A 21,065-nucleotide genomic window follows, 5' to 3' on the forward strand; every position below is an offset into this window, starting at 1 on the left:
TTACATTTGGTTCAAACTTGAAAGTAAAGTCAATTAAAATTGAACTTTGTTAATAACTTTGATTGAATTTTGGAAATTTAGTAATTTATTAATATTTAATTTGAACTGTTAATTGTGAATTATGAATTGGAAATTAATAGAACTCTAATAATTGTTTGAGAGAGTTGTATCTGAATTGCAAAGACTTGAAAGTTAAGGTACAACTAGTGGAAAGAGAAGTTTGATTTTTCATTTGTGAATTTTGAGTGAACTTAGTGCCCATTTTTATTTTATTTATTCCAAGTAGTATTTGATTTTTATCTGAAAACTTTATTAGTTTATTTCAAGAGAGAGCTCTGATTTTTAGTTTGAGATATTTAACTGAAGTTTTATTTCTTGCCAAAGGACCTTTTAATATTACTCAACGGTTTGGTGAAATTAGAGAGTGATGAAATTCTGAAACATTGGACGTTTTAATTTGCCAGTTTAAAATAAATCCATTATATTTATTTAGAACTGTAGTTTTTATTTTAGACAAACCAGATAATATTTAATAGTTAAAGATTTAGTGATAAATGTTACTGAATATTCACTCGGAGCTTACTAATCAAGAAATATTTTATATCGCCTTGGATGTCTGATTGATGGTTTTGGTCGTAGTATTCTGGAATATTAAATATCCATAATCTAAGTCGTTATAATTATGTATGTCCGTATGCTCTATACCTTGCGAACATTAATAAACTGTACTGGAGGTATTAAGTTTTCTAATATTGGTTTAATAGCAATATAGTATTTATAAAACCCACATGATACAATAAAGTTTGTATCTATAGCGAGGAATACAACGCCAATATAGTCAATATTCACATGAACAATGTTCACACACTCGTTTCGCCAATAACATTGCATAGCGCCCCCGCGGGTACGGCCATCAGCACTGTATGTTGCTCTTTTGTTCACTTCACTGGACTTTATAACTACCGCTTAAATAGTATGGTAATTTTCCCGTTGCACACTCCAAAATGAAAAAGTGGAATAATATCCTATCAATGAATTTGTCACTTTCATGGCTAAATATTGCTGAATAGTTTGTGTCCAAGTTGTCCAAGAACAATTATTATGGTCGTAATTTTTTATTAGACTTTTTTGGGGAAAATTTACATTTTCTTGAGCATAAATTGAAATTTGTTGACTAATTAGGGGAAACTTAAATAAGTGGGTAAAACTCATCCCAGTGTTTGTATCGAACTACTTAATATATTACCCAACTTCGATATTATACAGGGTGGATAAAAAGTCAGAATCCTCTTTCTATTTTTCTAAAGATTATATAAGGGAATATCCCTTGTATAGTTGTGCAATATGGAATTAAAGTTTCATTTAAAGGTTTGAAAATTTTTTGATGTCTCCCAAAACTATGCGGAATTTTGAGGACAACTGATAAATTTCAGACTTAACCCCTCTCAAGTGAACTCCTCATTTTGAAGACCATAAACAAACTTAAATAATAGTGAAAACTAGATATCTCATCCAAAATGATAAGTTGTCAAAAGTTTAATGCATTCTTTACACTTATACGGGTATTTACAAAACACCAGTAGAACATTTTCAAGATTCAAGAAAAAGGAATGTTGAGGCCTGGAACCAAATACCACATTAGACTTTTCAAAACTTGAGAGAGGAACTCACCCTACGCTTGTGTTACTGTCAAATAGTAGGAGGTCTTCAGTTTGAATATTTGATTTAATTTGGCAACGTGGGTTATTAAAAATATTGTTTTGGTAACATTAACTATTACTTTGGATGGGAAAGAGATACCGTAGTGATCTTTGGTTTTTACCACTCTTTAGGGTTTTTTATGCTCTTGAAAATAAGGGGTCACTTGAGAGTAGTTTACGTTTGAAAATTTTGAGTTGTCCCCAAAATCCCGCATTTTTAGGAAGACACATAAAATTTTCAAAATTAACAAATGAAACTTCCTTTCTAAACTACACCATTGCCCAAAGGATCTCTCTTTATATAAACTTAGAAAAAGAGAGGGGGAGGTCCTGACTTTTTATTTACTCTATAATAATCGTATGTAACAAAAATACACGTTACAATAACAAAAGCACCTTTACCTAGGTCTATATAAGTATATATAGTCCGGATAGCAGTGAGCAACTGCCTTTGTAAAATGCTGAGAAGTGCTTTTGTGAATGCAGTAAAATGCTTTTGTAAAGGATTCTCCCCCATACAGGCACACTTATTTTTTGTACAAAAAATAACAAAAATATTCCAATATTCCACTCCTTTACCTCTATGACTGCTCGCTAAGAAGTTTCAATCTCATATTCGTTGCCAAAATATTCTCCAAAAACTAGTTAATTTTTGTTGTTTATTGTTTACATCAAACCTTATTATAATTTAATAATAAGTTTAAATCATATTATAAGTTAAACAAATTGTAATATTGAATTATTCATTTGGTAACACAATCGAAGCATTCGATAAAAATAACAGAATAACAAATGTAGGCCGGCCGCTTATTAAAGTCTACCCATGGAAAGTATTAAAAATACGACAAAAAGTATTGAGAACCAAAATGTAACCAGAGCTTTCCCTTTGTATTGATAAGAAAATACTTTAGAAATGCCATAATTTATACTATACCGGGTGTCTTAAAAATCCCAACCGCCACTATTAACGTTCTTATAAATAACGAGGGAGTGATTTACTTTTAGAGAACTTTTATATGACAAACTGAGGAAAACTTTTTTGTATGAAAATGTTTGTCTCCTCCCCCTCCATCCAAATGGCGTACTTTGGGAGCAAGTCAAAATATTTAAATAGGAACCCCTCGCAAGTGATACCTCATTTTAAAGTTATCTTAAAAATAAAAAAAATCGCGCAAACTAAAGGTATCTAATGTTACGCTACGAAATTTGGTGGCCGAATTAAGTTTGAATTGTTTTAATAAAACCCCCGCAGTTTGTTATATTTAAAGTTAATGTAATGTTGAAAAAACATTCAATCCCTAGTTATTTTGAGAACTTACGAAACCAAATCATAAAACACATTATTACAAGAATTAACAAACCATGATTAACATAGCATTTATTAGGTTTTGTTTTGCCTGAAAGAAGCCCAGTAGGAAGTCTTGGAAATACCAATAGCTGGTTTGGCCATGTCACCTCTTATTGTTTACCAGTTAGTATGTGAGACACATTCAGTCCAGTTAATGTGTCAATGGGGTATTTGGTGGGGAGGAGTAGAAAACATTTTCATACTTAAAATACTCGTCATTTTGGTATATAAACATCCCCCAAAGTAAATCACTCCATCTCTATTCATAAAAAAGTTATTAGTGGGGGGGGGATTTTAAGGCATTCTGTATACTCTACACTTCAAAGATAAAAAATAAAATCATATAATATAGTATGAGTTGTAAGTAAATAAAAGTTCATTTTTCATCTACGTTTGTTTTACTTTCAAAATGAGAAACATTAAAATCATACTTCGTAAAACAGTGAAGAATGGGCCAGACAGACAGCCAGTTGTTGAAAATTTAAACTCAGTGAAACTGGAGAAGCAGACGAACAATCAGAACTGACGGCAAACTTTCTTTATATCAACAGAAACAATCCCTGCACAACTGAATACGCAATAACAATGTTGCCTGTTGGCCGTAAACTTGTTCTCTTTGTTTCTATCTCCATTCCGGGAACGTAATATTGAGAATTAAAAATTCATCTTCTGCTCACTGAATCTTATGTTCTAGTCTTGGAAGTTCCGTCACTACTAGAATTTACATTGCGATAAACCATTATCTGATTAGTAATGAACTAAGTTTTAATGACGTCAAAGTTGAATGTTCAATGTCCATTCATAAAATTCTAGATAACTATACAGATTCTAAAATTGAATTTTTACTTAAAGATTTTTGTACAGTCAAATGGACGGAAATACTTCTATTCCTAACTTCTGGTCATAACGAAAGTTCAACGCAAAAATTAAACACAGGAGCCAGTGTTAATCTATTGAGTAAAAGTAAGTTAATAACGTTACAAATACGTACTAAAGTATAGTTTGGTCCTTACGTGCATTCAAGGATACCGAATTCGGGAAAGCGCTAAGCAGTATTGCCGAGGCACTCTACTGTTTCTGTCTTGCTGGGTTTCTTCAGGCGTCCGTGGAGGTTAGATTCCAGGAGTCACGTCAGTCGTGTCAGTTTCGGACGCTGGACTAAGCGGAAGGTGAAATAAAGCTAAACTACTCATAATAAGCCAAAAATTGTTCTAGAACCTCAACTGTTTTAACGCGTTTTGAACAGTTTTTAACATATAAATCTATATATACAGCTTAAATATATGACGTTACAGCTACAAGCATTCTGCCTGACAATCAACCAACATTATGCATTGCACCAAGTAATTACTAAAAGAATTGGGTGTATTGACATATCGTTAAAATATAACTTGGAGCAACTTTAAATATTACAAGTTAAAACGTGCTCCAGACTTTGGCTCAGAGTGGGAGCCTTCACGTTTACCCCACAGCGGACAACATCCTGGCTCGGTCAGCGACTCCTATTGGACCGATGCAATGTTTACCATGTTTAATCTACATAAAGAGGTAGTAGAGGTGGAGAATATCACGAAATTCCAACCCTTTATTTGAAAGACGGACAACAACAAAGACAAAATCTACTTTCGTTATGAACTGCAGGGGAGACTCCTTATCGCAGCGCTCTACCAATAAAACTTCATATCGGCTAATATAAAATATACGAATACGTTGTAAGGGCACGATCATAGATTTTAAAACCCATACATTTACTGCAATACTCGGTACAACTCCTGTACTTAAATACATTGAGTTCATTTGCGTCTGAAAAACTAAGCAAATTAATAGAACATTCTTGTAATTGTATTTTTGTGACTATCCAGAGGGGATTTTGAAGAAAAGTGGAAGAAACAGGTATGCTAGTTGACACGATTCTTCAGAACAAAAAATTAAAAACTATACCAAAATGTAAATATAACATCACGGTAGGAAGGGTTGCTTCAACGTGAATTTTGAGTTTAGCTCCAGTTCAACTTTCTCTTAGTGCAGCTCCTGGAGTCTGACTGTGTCACATACTTGATTGCTGGAATCTGGAGCCATGTTCGTCTGAAGAGATCCAAAAATGTCGGGACTAATAAGCTCAAATGAACTCTTTACATCGTTTTAACATCAGAGACACGTAGACTACAAAATATAGTGTACTCTAGTGAAAAGGTAATCTCATTTTTTCATCAGGTGCACAATTGATTGCACTACGAGGTTTCAGATACTATCTCAAAGTACAGTGGAAAATCGAGTTTTCTATACATAACGTAGCTAAGGTGGGAAGGATTGATTCAATGTGGATGTTGAGTTTAGCTCCAGTTAACCTTCCTCTTAGTACAGCGTTTGAAATCTGACGCTGAAATAAGAAGTTCGACTGGAACTAAACTCCACATTAAAAAAATGTAACATCGAAAGACTGTCGTAATAGAGCAGCATCCAGAGTGGACTGAAAGGGAAGAGGATAACCAGAACATGGGCACGACTCAGGTATTCTTAATGTCCTCTAAGGAGGCACATTTCACCTAAATGTAGGGGACAGTCAGATTTCACTAAGGTAAGATTGAATGTGTGTTTGTTCACGTTAAACAACAGTGGGTAGTGATGTTATTTTTCGGTCTGTTCACTTGAGAACAAATTTATTACGATCCTTTGGTTTACATCAACAACACAATTAATTATATGATCATTTAGATCGTGTGTTTTGTGCTTGTATAGTTTACAAATGATTGGCTCAGCTTCCGCAAAACTTATCAGTCGTGGAGCTAGAAACATTTCGTTTATATCTGTCTGTCCTCACGACATCTCAAAATTAACTGCACAAAGGCTTCATTTCTATTTGAAAACCCTGTGATTGATTATAGTGCATGTCTCACCATGGGATTTGGCTGAGCGTCAGCGAATGTTTTTAAACTGGTCTTAAATAAATAAATAAAAATGCCTTCATTGCAAGCGTTTCTCAGTATAACAACTGCTTTACAGAACAACTCTTGTCATATCTTACACTATTTACAATACTGGGAAATAAAAATAAAAACTAAAACCTATAGACTAAAGAAAACACCCAAACAAGACAAATAAATTACTGTACAATCATTTTTCTTAATTTACTTTTAAAAACAGTAACAGAAGTCTGTTTAAGGTTCTGGGGGAGGTCATTGTACAACTTTGGGCCAAAGTAAGAAAAGCTCCTCCTCCCAAACTCATGCTTGACTCTGGGAAAGTGAAGCAGGTCACCATGGCGGACACTGCGTTGAGAGACCTCCTCCCGAAATTGGAGCTTCTCGCTCAGGTACCGCGGCTCACCCAGCGCAAGCACCTTGTGGATCATGCCACATGTCAGGATCCTGCATACATTTTCCATGGGGGACAAACTGACAGCATCTCGGAAGGGTGTACATGATCAAAGCGCCTCAAATTGAAAATTAATCGAACTGCAGAGTTTTGCAGTCTTTGAATCCGATCTATGTCTCCCCTAGAGATACTGCCGTATGCAGGATAGCAGTAATAAAATACAGATAGAACAAGAGAACTCATAAGCCGGGGCTTAGCGGATTCTGGCAGCAGACTTCTAAATCTGTACAGACCCCTCAGCCTACCAAGAGCACGCTGGATAGCATGAGTGACATGATCAGAAAAGGTGAGCTCACTGTCAAGCACAACTCCGAGAGACTCAGAGACAAACAGGCTCTCCCCACTGAGCCTTACTCTCACTCCTCTCTGACCAAGGGCCTGCACCAGATTGCGTGGGGCAAGATGAAGGACAATGCACTTACCTATATTGAGTTTAAGGCCATTGTTAACCGACCAAGTGTTGATGTTCACTAGGTCGGATTTTATTTTCTCAATAGCCTCATCAATGGAGCCAGGCTCGTATGACAAGCGCAACTGACAATCATCTGCGTACAGGTGAGCTGCACAGCTTTGAACACAACTGGGGAAGTCAGACGTATATAAGTTGAACAATATAGGTCCAAGACAACTTCCTTGAGGAACATCTCGCCTTTTGAGAAGTGAAGTTGACGTCCCACTTCCCATCTTTGTAACCTGACTTCTGTCTCCTAGGTATGATTTTACCCACTCGATTGAATTTTTGCCAAAGCCATAAAAATTCATCTTAGCGTACAAAAGTTCATGGTTTAGGGAATCAAATGCTTGTGAGTAGTCCAGTATCACTAGTGAACTACACATCCCTTTATCTTTCGCATCAATTAAGTCACTGAACAGACTTACCAGGGCAGTGCATGTGCTATGATTTTTTTCTAAATCCAGATTGTGTTTTTGGCAATATATTTACTTCGTTCATATACTGTGCTATTTGACGTGTTACCATAATGTACCATAATGACAACGAGAAAACAGAAGAATAAGTAACTTTGTATAAAAAACCAAATACATTCTTGACAATTTCAAACGCGTAACATATTACAACATGGGGCCTAACTAACCCAACACAAACAAAATCATTTTATAGTGACTTGGTATGCAGACTTTTATTATCTAAATACTTATATGAAAACCAATTAAATGAAAAAATATGAATGTATCATGTAGCAACATACGTCGAAAAGATGTCTTATTTAGCCTTTAAATTTTGAATGAATCTTAATTTCTACAAGATAGAATTCTATGATGTATCATTTCTGTGCCGGTAAGATTGTCTGTTTGTCTATCTGTCTGCAGGACATCTCTAGAACGAAATAAGCTATATATTTGAAATTTTGCATGCAACCTTCGCGAAGCCTGTTATATGTGGTGTGTCGTACCTTGTTTATAAAAATCTGAAACTGTATTACTTTAAAATAAATTAAACTTGTTGGATCAACGGATACTGACCCTTTGCGCGCCTTTAGTTTTGTTTCTTACGTTGTATCTTTTTATTTAAAACAATATGAAGCAATGGTTAAACTATATTTTTGTTGTGCTTGAATGATCATTACATACATATACGCAGTTGCCCATACATAACCCATAATATGATATCCAAACTGGAACTTACGCGCTATGCAGACTCGTCCCAAAGTTGCAAGTTATTCCTTTAAAACAGCACTATGTACATTATAATTCTCTAAATATAATAGTTCAAGTTTCGTATTTATTGCAGTATATTTTGTATACCTGTTACAATTTCAATTCTGGCAGTAAAGATTAATAATGTATTTTTAAATGCTCATGTATGTACTTTGCGAAAATAAACAAATATTTCGCTTCATTTCATATCAAACAAGCATAAAGCAATTGGAAACTATACAAAATGGTTGCTTGTATTCATTTGTAACTTTTCACTATCTCTGTAATACATTGTTGATTTGGAATACAATACAGCACTAGAATATCTCGCCAGCAACAGTTGGAAGCCTGGATGGGTATGAAAGTAATCAGTGCAGCCAACATAGCGGCTGACGCAAATTTCACACTGGTTATGCAATATCTCGGAACATTTACCTCCCTGCAGGTTTTATTATTTGGCCTCTCTGGTTCTGAACCGTTGCCACGTGAGGTAGCTTTTACAATGTGTAGTACCTGTTTGTAGCGTTCATATTTTACATGTTATTAAATAAATTTACTACTGGCAATCTACATTAATACACATTATAATTACAAAAATTTATTGTAAATTAGAATTAGGGAGAATAAATCATCTTTAATTATTTTATTTGTACTATCAAAACATTTCAAAATCAAAATTTAAAACTTAACAATAGTGGATTATATATATATATATATATATATATATATATATATATATATATATATATATATATATATATATATATATATATATTAAAATGAACGAATGTCAAAACCAATGGAATCCTTGTTTTCTAAACATTTTGAAATCCACATTATTCGTATCAAATGGTTTTAAGTTATTGATTACATATAAATTCAATTTTTTTTCGATAACTAAGGTTTGGCAAAAGGACTGCTGAATATCTTCGCACTTGGTTCAAATATTGATCTTATAATAATATCGGCTAAGTCCGTTCTTAAATCTGTTTATGAACCTAGTTAAATAGTTTTAAAATATTCCGTATTTAAAATGTTAGCTTAGTACGTTTCTGTAGTAATGTTTTATAAATTATTCATTACAAATTCCTAACTTCGTTATTTATAAAACTAGAGACAAATTTAAAAAGTGTTCTGTAATGATTATAACACTTTTTAAACTTTTTTTAAAAGAAATTTGTTATATCTTAAACATTGAAGTAAACTATAAAAGTCCGAAGGACTGTTTTATCTATAAAAACTTTGGCTTTTAGCTAAAATTAAAATGTTAAAAATAAATTAGACCTCAGGTTAAGATCCTCATGGTAGAACATGAATATACAATCTTATACACTATTATATGTGTATAATATCGGTGACATTGTCTTTTTAGGATCTGTACATGGTACGTTATCATATAAAAGGTGAATTTGACTAATTAAAAATTACGACATTTCTAATGTATTAATTTCGTTATATTAATACAACTTCGTTTTTCCATCAACCCAAACTTAGTCTGGAATTGTCTAAACAAAGTAAAAAATAATCAGATTTATATACTAAGCCTAGGAAGATTAATATTTGAGGCCAAGAGCACGTCTAGGTGAGCCGTAATGGTGGCAGTACTGATTAAAACTGTAAGCGATCAAGTTTATCAACTGTCAATTGTAAACGTTAAATCCAAACAGGTGAGTGATAATATTTGTTTTGATGAACCCAGGTGCATTTGGCACAATATATTAATGAGTACGGTGATAAGAGAAAAAAGTATTTGCAGTTAAAAATTAAAAACTTCAGTTCTTACGGGGAGTAAGATTAGAAACGCGGTATGATTTTTACGTAGTGAATTAAAAATATGTTTCTTACATACAATTTACAATTTAAATCAATAATTTCATATATTCGTTTCACGATACCACAGTTAGTAAAGTTTAGCCATTAGAACACTTTATTATATAAAAGGGGTTGTTCGAAAATAGTTTTTTTTTTATTTTGCACAGTCCTTTTTGTAGATGAGCTTTTACCGTGATATCTTTTCTAGGAAACAGAGTTTAGTTGGGATTTGGTTTTAAAAAAACGCAGCCTAGACAAATATTTTGTTGAAAAATTATATCTGCTTACATTTGAAGATATAGATCAAAATAGTTCGATCTCTTCTTAACATAATGTCCACTCCATATTTAGGAAATTTTAACCACCCGCCTCTAGCTTTAGAAACACACTCACAAACACACATAAAAACCTTAAGATCACTTACGACTAAATGCTGTCTAGAGGATAAGATCGGTGCATGTTTCATCCTCTAATGCTACGAGATACTAATCAGCTCTATACCACACGTTCACTACTAACATGAGAGATCACCATTAGATTATATTGTGTATGCTTCACTTTGGCAATTATTCAGTAAACAACGTTCAAAACATTTGACTCTGTGTTATTGTCAAGAAGATTAAGTCAGATTCGACCTTAAGTTCTCATTGTTGCGAAGGAACAATGGTTGCAATCAATCCATTCTTGCTGTGAACAGACTGTACTTCAATGAGTGATTCTGAAGCTCTGTGCGGACTGTACAGTTCTATCTCTCCTTCTCGAGTAAACAAAAGATTTTGTCTGCGATAATACAGGCAAGTAATAAATACAGAAAAACAATGGAGCTGACCTTTTGAAATTTACCTTTGGTGAAGAACTCTTGATATTCAATGCGTTTTATGTTGTATGGGTGGAAACGCATTTTGAATATTCAATTAAACATAAATTTTATGTAAAAATACTTGTAAAATACCTGTGAGATATATTTTCTTCGTTAGTTTTCGCTACATTAGCACAAAGTGGGAGCAAAACATTTTGATTCTAAACTAGTTTTATTGATACTTAATTTATTGCTCTTTATTTAGAGCAATGTTCAATAAAAAATTAAATTTAAAAAGCTGCTTTACAAATAAAATAAGATTTCCTACAATTTGACAGTTAAAATTACAATTTTGAAGGGTAAGGCTTTGCTGAACTTTCAGGTCATTAACATTTTACTTTATAAGATTTAATTTACTTCGTTATAATTCTTCTTCCAAAGAAATAAATTAAAGAAACATTGTTGGTACAATAAATACGATATTATTAAGGACCTACTTTCATTTTTCGTCTTTCCGTAAACATTCCTTCTTTTTCTTTATATGAATATATTTTTCTAAACACTCCAATTATACTATGTAAGTTAGATTTTAATAAATCTATACTTGCATCTAAATATACACAAACTTTACAAATAATAACATTACGTTTGTGTTCAAATTATTCGCGCAAATTCAACAAACTTGCTACAGTACAGGTGTAGTAACTGCTGCCAACATTATGTCGTATAAAGTACAATTCTCTTATAAAATATATTCATACAAATATATTCTTATGTCCTCTGTCCTCCAAAGTCGTTACGTGATATTTTATACTAGTTGGCTGAGCATTAGCGCAGCTCATCACCCAAGGAGCTAGAAACATTTCATTTGCCAGTTTGCACTATATATTAAGAATGGACTGACCCATCTAAACACATTAAATTTTGCATAAAACTTTATTTCTATTTAGGAATCGAGATTGATTATAATGCAAGTCACTTCGCGGGATGTGGTTGAGCGATAGTGAACATGGTTATGTTTCTCTTATGGGTAACGACAATAGCAACAAGATAAAAGCAGAATAAATAAATTTAGCAATAAAGTGAGTACTGTAATATGAGAGTTTAACATGCCACATAGTAACACGTGTAGACTAGCAGAATGAAATTATTGAAGGAAGACCTTATAGAGCACGTAATGGAATTACTTGAACACTTTTTTCAAATGTACGCCATTTGTTGGATTATTGTTCGATAGATTTATATTGCTTATATTGAAAGTTGTCAGACGACATGGATCAAGGCGTTGAAGGCAATGAGTGGAGTTCATTCCTAATTAACAAACATGCAATATAATACACGTGCCTTTAACACTCCGTGACATTATTGACTGAACGTTAGCGAAGGCTATTACTTGAGGGTCAGGCCAAAACGTAATTTCAGATTGACAGTTTGTGTACATATCTGTATTTCCGTACGATGCCTCTACAAAGCACTAACATATAGACTTGTAATTGTGCTTGAAGCTTATATTCTATAGATACATTCTAAGATAAATTCTGTTTGATGGTGGTACACGCCATTCCTTGGGGTTTGGCTGAGTGTTAGTAAACATATACATCGGTCTTTATAGGTAATTATGAAGGTAAAGAGAAAATCACAGAATATATAAATCCGTAAACAAACTCAGTACAAGCAAAGTTACATGATTTTACTTCAGTTCTCAACATGTTTTAGTCAAGCAATATGCAAAGTTAGTTGGTTCCATTATCACGCTTATCTAATAATACCAAAGACGTCACAGTCGCCCACACACCGCACGTGCTTGGCAAGTCTTTATATATCTCTAAAATGAGAATACCGTGCGAAGAAAATGCTTTACACATTGTGCTTTTATTTTAGTTAATGGGATATTTATTTTGTTCCTTTTATTTTATTTTGAATTTTAAGCAATCTAGTCTAGTAAGACAGGACTTTCCTGCCACTATCGATGTAGTAGGTATCGTATGGATAAGTGTAATGTTTATTATTAAATCCTACTCCTGATCATATAACTGCTTCTTTATTTAAACTATAGACATGTCGGAATCCAGTTTTGACCATGTGATCTCAGATTGCAGATCACATGGAGAACTCTAGGTGTAAACTACCGTACATTCTACCTCAGATCACATATTGTCTCTGCTTAAGGCCGCTCAAAACACATTTTACAAAGAATTACCGCACAAAAATAACCGTTATTTAAATTATTCATAAGTAAGGAACAGTTTGTGGATATTGAAAAACGCGTTTCATAAGCTAGAATAATGAAATTAAACTATCCTGGGTGTGATTATTATTAATGGGTCAATTATAGTAGCTCTTCTCCCTAATAAAATTATTTAAAAAGTAGTTAATATTATTATTTTTTAAAATTCCAATAGATACCAAATTGATTCTGACTTAGAGAGGTATCAGAAAACAACACGTTCATAAAGGACTGTCCAATCAAAGTAGTTAATCCAACGTCTCTACGGGTTTGAGTTCAGACTGTACCTTATTGTTGTGCGCACAATGGCAGTGAGATGTTAATCAGTCACTCTTTCTTCTCAAACCTGACTGTACACGGACCAATACAAATAAATATTCAGGCATCTCGTTATTATACCTCATGCGAATTAACATTCTACTTATTTCTGAAATGTGTGAAATTCTATACAGTATCTTTTGTATTCCTTATTTTTACGTTGTTTTACCTCAATGTTCTATTATTTAGCATTTTTGTTGTTCTACTTCTACTGTTGTTCTAATTCCTTAGATTAGATTTGACTAATCACACTCCAAAGTGTAAGTTAAATAGTAGTAATATAAGTATTTTCGTGGTAAATATTGTCACACAGCTTACTAAAGTATTATCAGAAAAATACCGACACGAAAACTATTATTATATGATGAAGTGTTTTACCACAAAGAATATTTGATTTATTTTACGCCACCGTTTTACGCCATTTGGCTGCTATGGCAGTGTGTAAAAAGTTTGTTATTATATTAACATAAATAAAATAATTTTTAATGCGAGCTTCATCAATGATATATTTTGAGATATATACTATTTGAGATATATATATTTGAGACCGTAGTAATTATTATTCATTTCAAATAAAATCTTTTATTGCCGTATAAAATATACATTATATGGCAAAAGTCAGGCATGTGATTGATAGCGCAGTAGAACATTCACAAATACAAATTTCCAGTCATTCATTCCAGTCAATCACAAATGTTCACCATCTTCAACGCAAGGATCAGTTTTCAAAATGGGTGGTTTCCCAGTTACACGCTTAAAACTCGCCGACATTGTAAAATGACATTAACGTTAAAAAGCGTTTAAGACGGGGTTTTAATGCCTTAGGCGTTGGTGTATGACAGCAATGACAGCTGGAAATCTATTGATAAAATGGACACCTGCATGTGAAGGAAAATGTTCGTAAACTACAGTTCTGTGTCTTCCAGATAGACAGGTTGTCTGTCTCTGTCTCTAGTCTCATATCCGTGCAGGTCATGGCCCCTCATCAGGGTACATTTGGACATACAGAATGAAACTGTTTAAATTATGTAGAGGCTGGGCAGAGTCGACAGTTGCAAGTTTTGAAAGGTTGGTCTGCACAATTCTCTGGAATTCGTGTTGGCAATGATACGAATCGCTTTCTTTTGAAGATTGAATGCTCTAAATAATTGATTGTTTGAACAAGCGCCCCTACAACACCAATCCAAAGGCAAGGTATGGGTAAATCAGACCATAATATTACGTCATCAGTACCTGGATCGGGCAGTATTTAGCTAAAGACCTGATAAAATAAATGCCTGAAGCTAATTTTGTGCAAACGGAGTCAATGTAAACATTACATGTCAACCTTTGATCAAGGTGCATTTCAAGGGATTTAGTGGATTGTATTTCTTTTAGAATGGAGTCTACCAACATTATGGCAGGCCCAGACCCATAAACTCCATTTTGCAAAGAGGAGTTCAATATGTTGGATTTTGTGGCGTTTGTTGTGTGATTAACACTTTGGAAGTTATGTTCAGCTTAACAAAATCCTGTTGTTCCAAAACTTCCTTTGACTTAAAATTGGAACAGAGAGAGTCATGTAATCAGCATACTGCACGATTCTCCTGTGCAGTAGTGATAACCCTATATCATGGGCTAATTTACCCACACTTTGCTTATGGACTGAGACTTTGGAGAGGCTGTGCCATAAACAAATGTGAGCGAGTCTTCAGACTCCAAAAAAGGCTGTAAGAATAATTGGCAAGTTAAGTTACATTGATTTGATTATTGATATAAACCAGGAAAATAATTGGACTAAGGATGGAGCCCTGAGGAACACCATACCTCATTTCAATTGGTGTTTCGGTTGATTATATACCAACGAATGACACCCCTCACAACATACATCTAGTTGTGTATAACATTCGTGACTAACCTGATACAAAATGAACCAACGCAACTGCCACTTCGTGCTGTCGGCCGTCTTCTTGTGGAGGTAACCGGCGACAGAGTGATCGAAATGTGCGCGTTCAGACAGCATCACCAGCTGGCTGTCGTTGACCCGCACAGTGCGCTGCATCTTTGGGCTCAACATGATGACAGGCTAGTTACTGTCGTGCCTGCAACAGAGTTTACATTTCTATTACAGTACAGTTTATGGAGGCAACATGCGACGAAGTGGTAGAAATGTTCGGACAGTGTCATCAGCTCTGAAAAATATTAATCAAAATCTTTTTCTGCCTATAACACATCTTTGGTATCAAGGAAATCATGCAGATGTCTGAAAAACCCATATTAAGACCTATACATTTCACAATATTCGAATCCATACATTTATGCTATTCAGAAGGGTGTCAACCTCAAATGGGAATCCTATATGTTAGATATGTATGGTACACTATTTTTGGTTTAGTATTGAAAAAATAGGAATTGTAGTGAAACACAAATTGGAGTTTTAAGGCATTTTAGTTGTACTAAGAGGGGTGACCGGGCTGAACAAAATTAGTGCATTATTTGGACATATTGAGTTTGGTCACTAAAAAAGCGAAACCAGTCTGGAGCAATGCTTCGAACACCGTAAGCTGTGGTTGATGGTGTTAATCTACTTCAAAAGATATACCGGAAGAACATTCACCTGAATCGAGATTAGAAACCATAACGAATAAATGTCATTTCCGCATCTGACGTTGATTTATCTTTTAGAAATCCGAGTAGAGCTTCTGAAATAAAACAGTATGTCCCAAGCAATTCAAGAACTTCCCACGATTCAATATTTTAAAAATATTTCCAATTGTGGGAAGAATGGATATTAGTCTATAATTCTCAGAGAGGTTTTCGTGTCCTAATTTAATGTTGGGGACAACCTTTAAACGTTTTAAAGTTTCTTGGAAACCCTCTCAGAAACTGATTAATTAAAGTCGCTCAATTGAGATTCTGTTGGAATATATATATACACGACGTTTTGGTATACAATTCGGGATTTGCAAACTTTGGAATTTTGGTACACGGATGAAAATAAAATGTAAACTTTGTACAGCATGAGATACAGCTTAAAGGTAGTAGCGCTATTTTTAAAGGAATTTAATATTTTTTAATAGAATTGCGTGTTCTTAAGCAATTTTTATTTTTTATAAAAATAAAATTAAATGCCACTTCAGTCACATTTTAAGTACATACTTTAAAAATGTTAAACCTGTTATACCAAAGTTTACAGTTATCTAAAAGATAACTTCAACTAATTTTCATTTAGCCTCGTTATAAGATGCTCCTAAATTCTCCTTTAACTGCCTATCACTCATATGATGAAATAATACTTGATTTTCTGTTTAACTCTTAATATTTATTTCATTAACAATAAGTGAGTCAATTTGCTTTTATTCATAAATTACTCTTAGTTTAATTCTCAACTATTTTATTTAGTGCTTAAGCAAATGCGTTTCCTTTGAAGATTAAAACATTATTAGGTTATACAAAATAAAAATAAAAGAATTAACTTCTAATATTTTTTTGATATATGAGCAGCTATGGGTTTACCATCTCTACAAAATAGAGAATAAATATTTTTAAAATATATTTTTGTTATCGAAAAATTAAAATAATTGTATGGTACTGCACAATGTATAGAATACTTATATACCGTTGCTGATTTTTGTTATTGTTCCATTATTAAAGAGCAATTCGAATACTTCAGAATATTAAGAATACACCTCATTATATTCATCGTTGGGAGGTTGTCATTCTGAGAAGTATTTGGGTTTCAAGAGTTGGTACACTGTGATATTCAACACGAGAAGAAGACTAACTACTTCAACACTTCTTTTATTTCCCTTGAAAGTATTCTTTTAAACCCGTACCGTTTGTTAATTAATTCACTAACCATGTCTTCAAAAACTCTTTATGCAGGAGTTACATTCATCCTGGTTTATCTGAAATTTATTATTACTGTATCAGGATTTTTCCGGACATTTGCCATCGTTCAGTGAAACAAGAAAACAGTAACACTACGTTTCGAGATCTGCAATCTGATCTCTTCTTCAGGTAAAGAACTAACCTAATACATAATTACAAACTAAGTTAAAATAAACAAATCTTACTAAAGCGTTGTGGCACGCCTAAGTCAGATTGTCAACGTATTGTGACCTGTATTCCGTAGTTTACTTTTAATGATTAGTGTTTTGTATAGTTTTGTATTAAGTGCATGTCTTTAGTGTTAGTGAAGTTGACAACAACATGCAGGTTGTGATTCCTGACTTAGGCGTGCCACAACGCTTTAGTAAGATTTGTTTATTTTAACTTAGTTTGTAATTATGTATTAGGTTAGTTCTTTACCTGAAGAAGAGATCAGATTGCAGATCTCGAAACGTAGTGTTACTGTTTTCTTGTTTCACTGAACGATGGCAAATGTCCGGAAAAATCCTGTTTCCTTCACAATCCTTCCATCGTCAAAAATAACCTTTAAACAAAGTACTGTATCAGGATTTACGGCATCTTGAGTTTGAGGCGTGTACTTGAAAATTCATAGCAGTTACTTAACTAAATAAGTAGGTAATTAAATAACTATGACAGTAGTTGCAATAGCTTACTTGTGTAATGAATTAATTACTATCATCTTAATATTCAATGTTTCTCAGTACACAATCAGAAATAATTCTTATGTATATTAGTTCTTTTAATATAACGCATTTGAATTTTATCCACTACTTATTTTCGTAAGTAATTTGTTTTCGTTTCACAAATTCATCAAATTTCTTCTTGTTCTATGTTATTTATTATATTCTACTGTTCTTATTTATTTCAAAATTCTAGCTGTTCAGTAAAAAATTTGAGCCACTGGCTCCATAGGCTGTCCACTCTGCTTTTGTCTTTATGTAATTATTTTAATGTTTTACTCTTTTTTAACCTTTATTTTTTGTACTTTATGTACCAGTTACTCTGGTTTATTCTTGCTTTAGAACCTCGTAGTTTTTCTCTTTTCCTACTATTGTTTTTCTTAACTTGTTGTTCTTAACTAATTTTGTTGAAAACCAAAATACTTTACTCGCTATCAGAAAGATCTCAAGACCCCAGTGTTTGCAACTTTCCTCTGCTAAAAGAGTAGGATAAACCATCAAATGTACAAGCCTCAATAGTTCTTGATAAATAACTCAATTAAAATAAACACAAGAAACTAGAAGTAAAATAAGCGAAACCATTGTTATTACATACTTTATATGACAACACATTTTTACATATTGTTTTTACAACTTAAAGTATTAATTTGAGTGCATTTCCACGATCATTTTTATTATATTTTAGAACTTTCCACCCAATGTTCGTGAACAATCACAACTATGAATTATGTTAACACGAAGATCCTTTATTTTCCTTATACAACTTTTAAAACGCGAATATATACTTAAATAAAGTAAACAAATTTGCATAAGAAATTAAACCCTTTTCTATCAAGGGTTGCCTGTATTAAGATTGACATTACGTCGTCGTCGAATAACTTTCTTTTAAGTAAAATAATAATTCAAAGAGAAAACTAAATGAAGTTTACAAGTGAAAAAGTTCAGCCTACTAAAATAATGAAAACGACCTTAACATTGTCGTCGTTTCTTGCCAATCCGAATAAGGCCAATTAAAATATGGATGTTGAATGTGTTCTGTTAACCATGCTCTAGCCCGAAGGGGTCAACTTGAACAGTTCAAGTCTTGAACATTGAGAATAGAGAAGTAGAGCTCGAAACTTCAGTCATAAATAGTGGAAGTAGGTTTTGGTAACTGGAGTCAGGAATCTAGGAATTTTTAAATCCTTTGACGTTATGGTCGAAACTTTTACTCTAAGGTTAGTGTAGCGAACACAAGTAAAAGGTTAGATTTTAATGTACTTTCACAATTATTAAAAAAATTCTGTTAAGTAGCTTAAAGATACCAAAGCCTATCACTCGAGGGGCTGGAAAAAATGTCATTTCTGTTTGTCTGTGAGCTTGTCTGACAACTGTCTGTTTATGTGCTTGTTTGTTAGCCGTCTGTCTACCTGTTTGTCTGTCAGCACATATCGAAAATGAAGTGACCTTTAGACTTGAAATTTCGATGAAGCTTGATTCTTATATAGGCAACACTAAGTTTGATAATGGTGCATGTTAGTCGATGGAATGTGGCTGAGCGTTAGCGAATATTTTTACACCGGCCTTATGCGTGCCCATGGCATCGGAAATCATTGCAGATGCGTAACCCTACCTTGAAATAATAAAGAATAGTTTTCACCCGAAACAAATACAATTTTATTTTAGGTGAAAAATATTAGAAATAAACAATTCAGTGTGAAGAAAATTTATCGATTAAACTATATTGACACAAATTCTCATTTATTTTTTAATGGAAAGTTTCTGGTGAATTTTAATATAACACTTTTAATAACAATTAAAGTATAAATTTATAACAAAGGTAATCAGTCCGTAAAGGTAATTTTACAAACGTTTGCCAAAATAAAACTTTGTTTTGATTCAATCGACCAGTGCAACTCATACTGTACTTCTTAATTAATGGTTGTGAAGTTCTTAATTAACAATACAAACAAACACTAGGTGTATAAAAACAAGGTAAAATGTTAAAACAATGATTTTGGATTTGTTGCGTATATACAAGGTGAATAAAAAGTCAGGATTACCCCCCTCTATTTAGTTTTAAAGTTTATATAAGTATTTCGGCAGTGGTGCAATGTAGAAAGGAAGTTTCATTTGATGATTTTGAAATTTCTTTGTGTCCCCCAAATTGCAGGATTTTAAGAGCATCTCAAAAATTTCAAATGTAGACACCTCTCAAGTAACCCCTCATTTTAAAGATAAAATAACTAACTTAATGGATGGTGAAAACCAGAGTTCGCTATCTCTTTCACATCCAAAATTTGGGAAGGGTCGTCAACATTTTAATGAAATGTTTTAACTTACATTCACAAAATCAGTAAAAAACTTTGAAGATTCAAGAAACAGGATTGTTGAGGCCTAGAACCAAATACCATTTTGGACCACTTGGAAAAGATGAGAGAGGAGCTCACCCTACGCTTGTCTCACTGCCAAATAGTAGGACGGCTTCAGTTTGAACATTTGATATGGCTTGGTATGTTGTTCTGGTAACACTGGTTATTATTTAGGATGAGAAAGATATCTTTAGTTTTCACCATTCCTTAAGTTTGTTTATGCTCTTGAAAATGAGGTCACTTGAGAGGAGTTTATGTTTGAAAGTTTTGAATTGTCCCCAAAATCCCGCATTTTTGGGAAGAAAACATTTATAAAATCATAAAATGAATCTTCCTTTCCCTATTGCACTACTACCCAAAAATTGCTCCTTCTATAAACATTTGAACAAAATAGAGATAGGGTTGTTGACATTTCATAAATATATATATAGACATTACATTTTGCACGAATCTTCATTTATATAATATATACATTTTTCACACTTATTTCAATTGTGCGAGCACTTTTAAATTAGTCTCATAGATAACCAAGATGACAACAATAAATTCTCAGAATAATACATTTGTAAGGAAATTGAGCACAATTTATGACTTCACAACAGGTGACATAGCAATATGTGAATAAGTTCTATGATTTTGCATCAAGTCCACTCATGTGACTTGGTTGAGCATCGTTGAAACCTACTACCTAGTAGGGTGGTACAATTTCTCTTTTCGCTGCCGGAAGATGTAAATATTTCTTTCCTGCATGATTTTCAATGATAGCGCATGTTACTTCATAGGCTGTTGCTGAGCATCGTTGAAACCCTCCCACCTAGTAGGGTGGTACAATTTCTCTTTTCGCTGCCGGAAGATGTAAATATTTCTTTCCTGCATGATTTTAAATGATAGCGCATGTTACTTCATGG

At 33.3% G+C, this 21,065-nt stretch overlaps 1 protein-coding gene across 1 annotated transcript in view; it reads right to left on the reverse strand.

Moving 5' to 3' along the window:
• The window catches only part of LOC124366683 (ras-specific guanine nucleotide-releasing factor 1-like), a 191,202-nt gene that overhangs the window by 134,541 nt on the left and 35,596 nt on the right, over positions 1-21,065 (reverse strand). The window contains exon 2 of the mRNA XM_046823283.1: positions 15,133-15,316. Coding sequence (XP_046679239.1) covers positions 15,133-15,291 — 159 coding nt within the window. The 5' untranslated portion in view covers positions 15,292-15,316. The remainder of the gene's footprint in view (positions 1-15,132; positions 15,317-21,065) is intronic.

Source organism: Homalodisca vitripennis, chromosome 7 (assembly GCF_021130785.1).
Source record: "Homalodisca vitripennis isolate AUS2020 chromosome 7, UT_GWSS_2.1, whole genome shotgun sequence".
Taxonomy (NCBI): Eukaryota; Metazoa; Arthropoda; class Insecta; order Hemiptera; family Cicadellidae; genus Homalodisca; species Homalodisca vitripennis.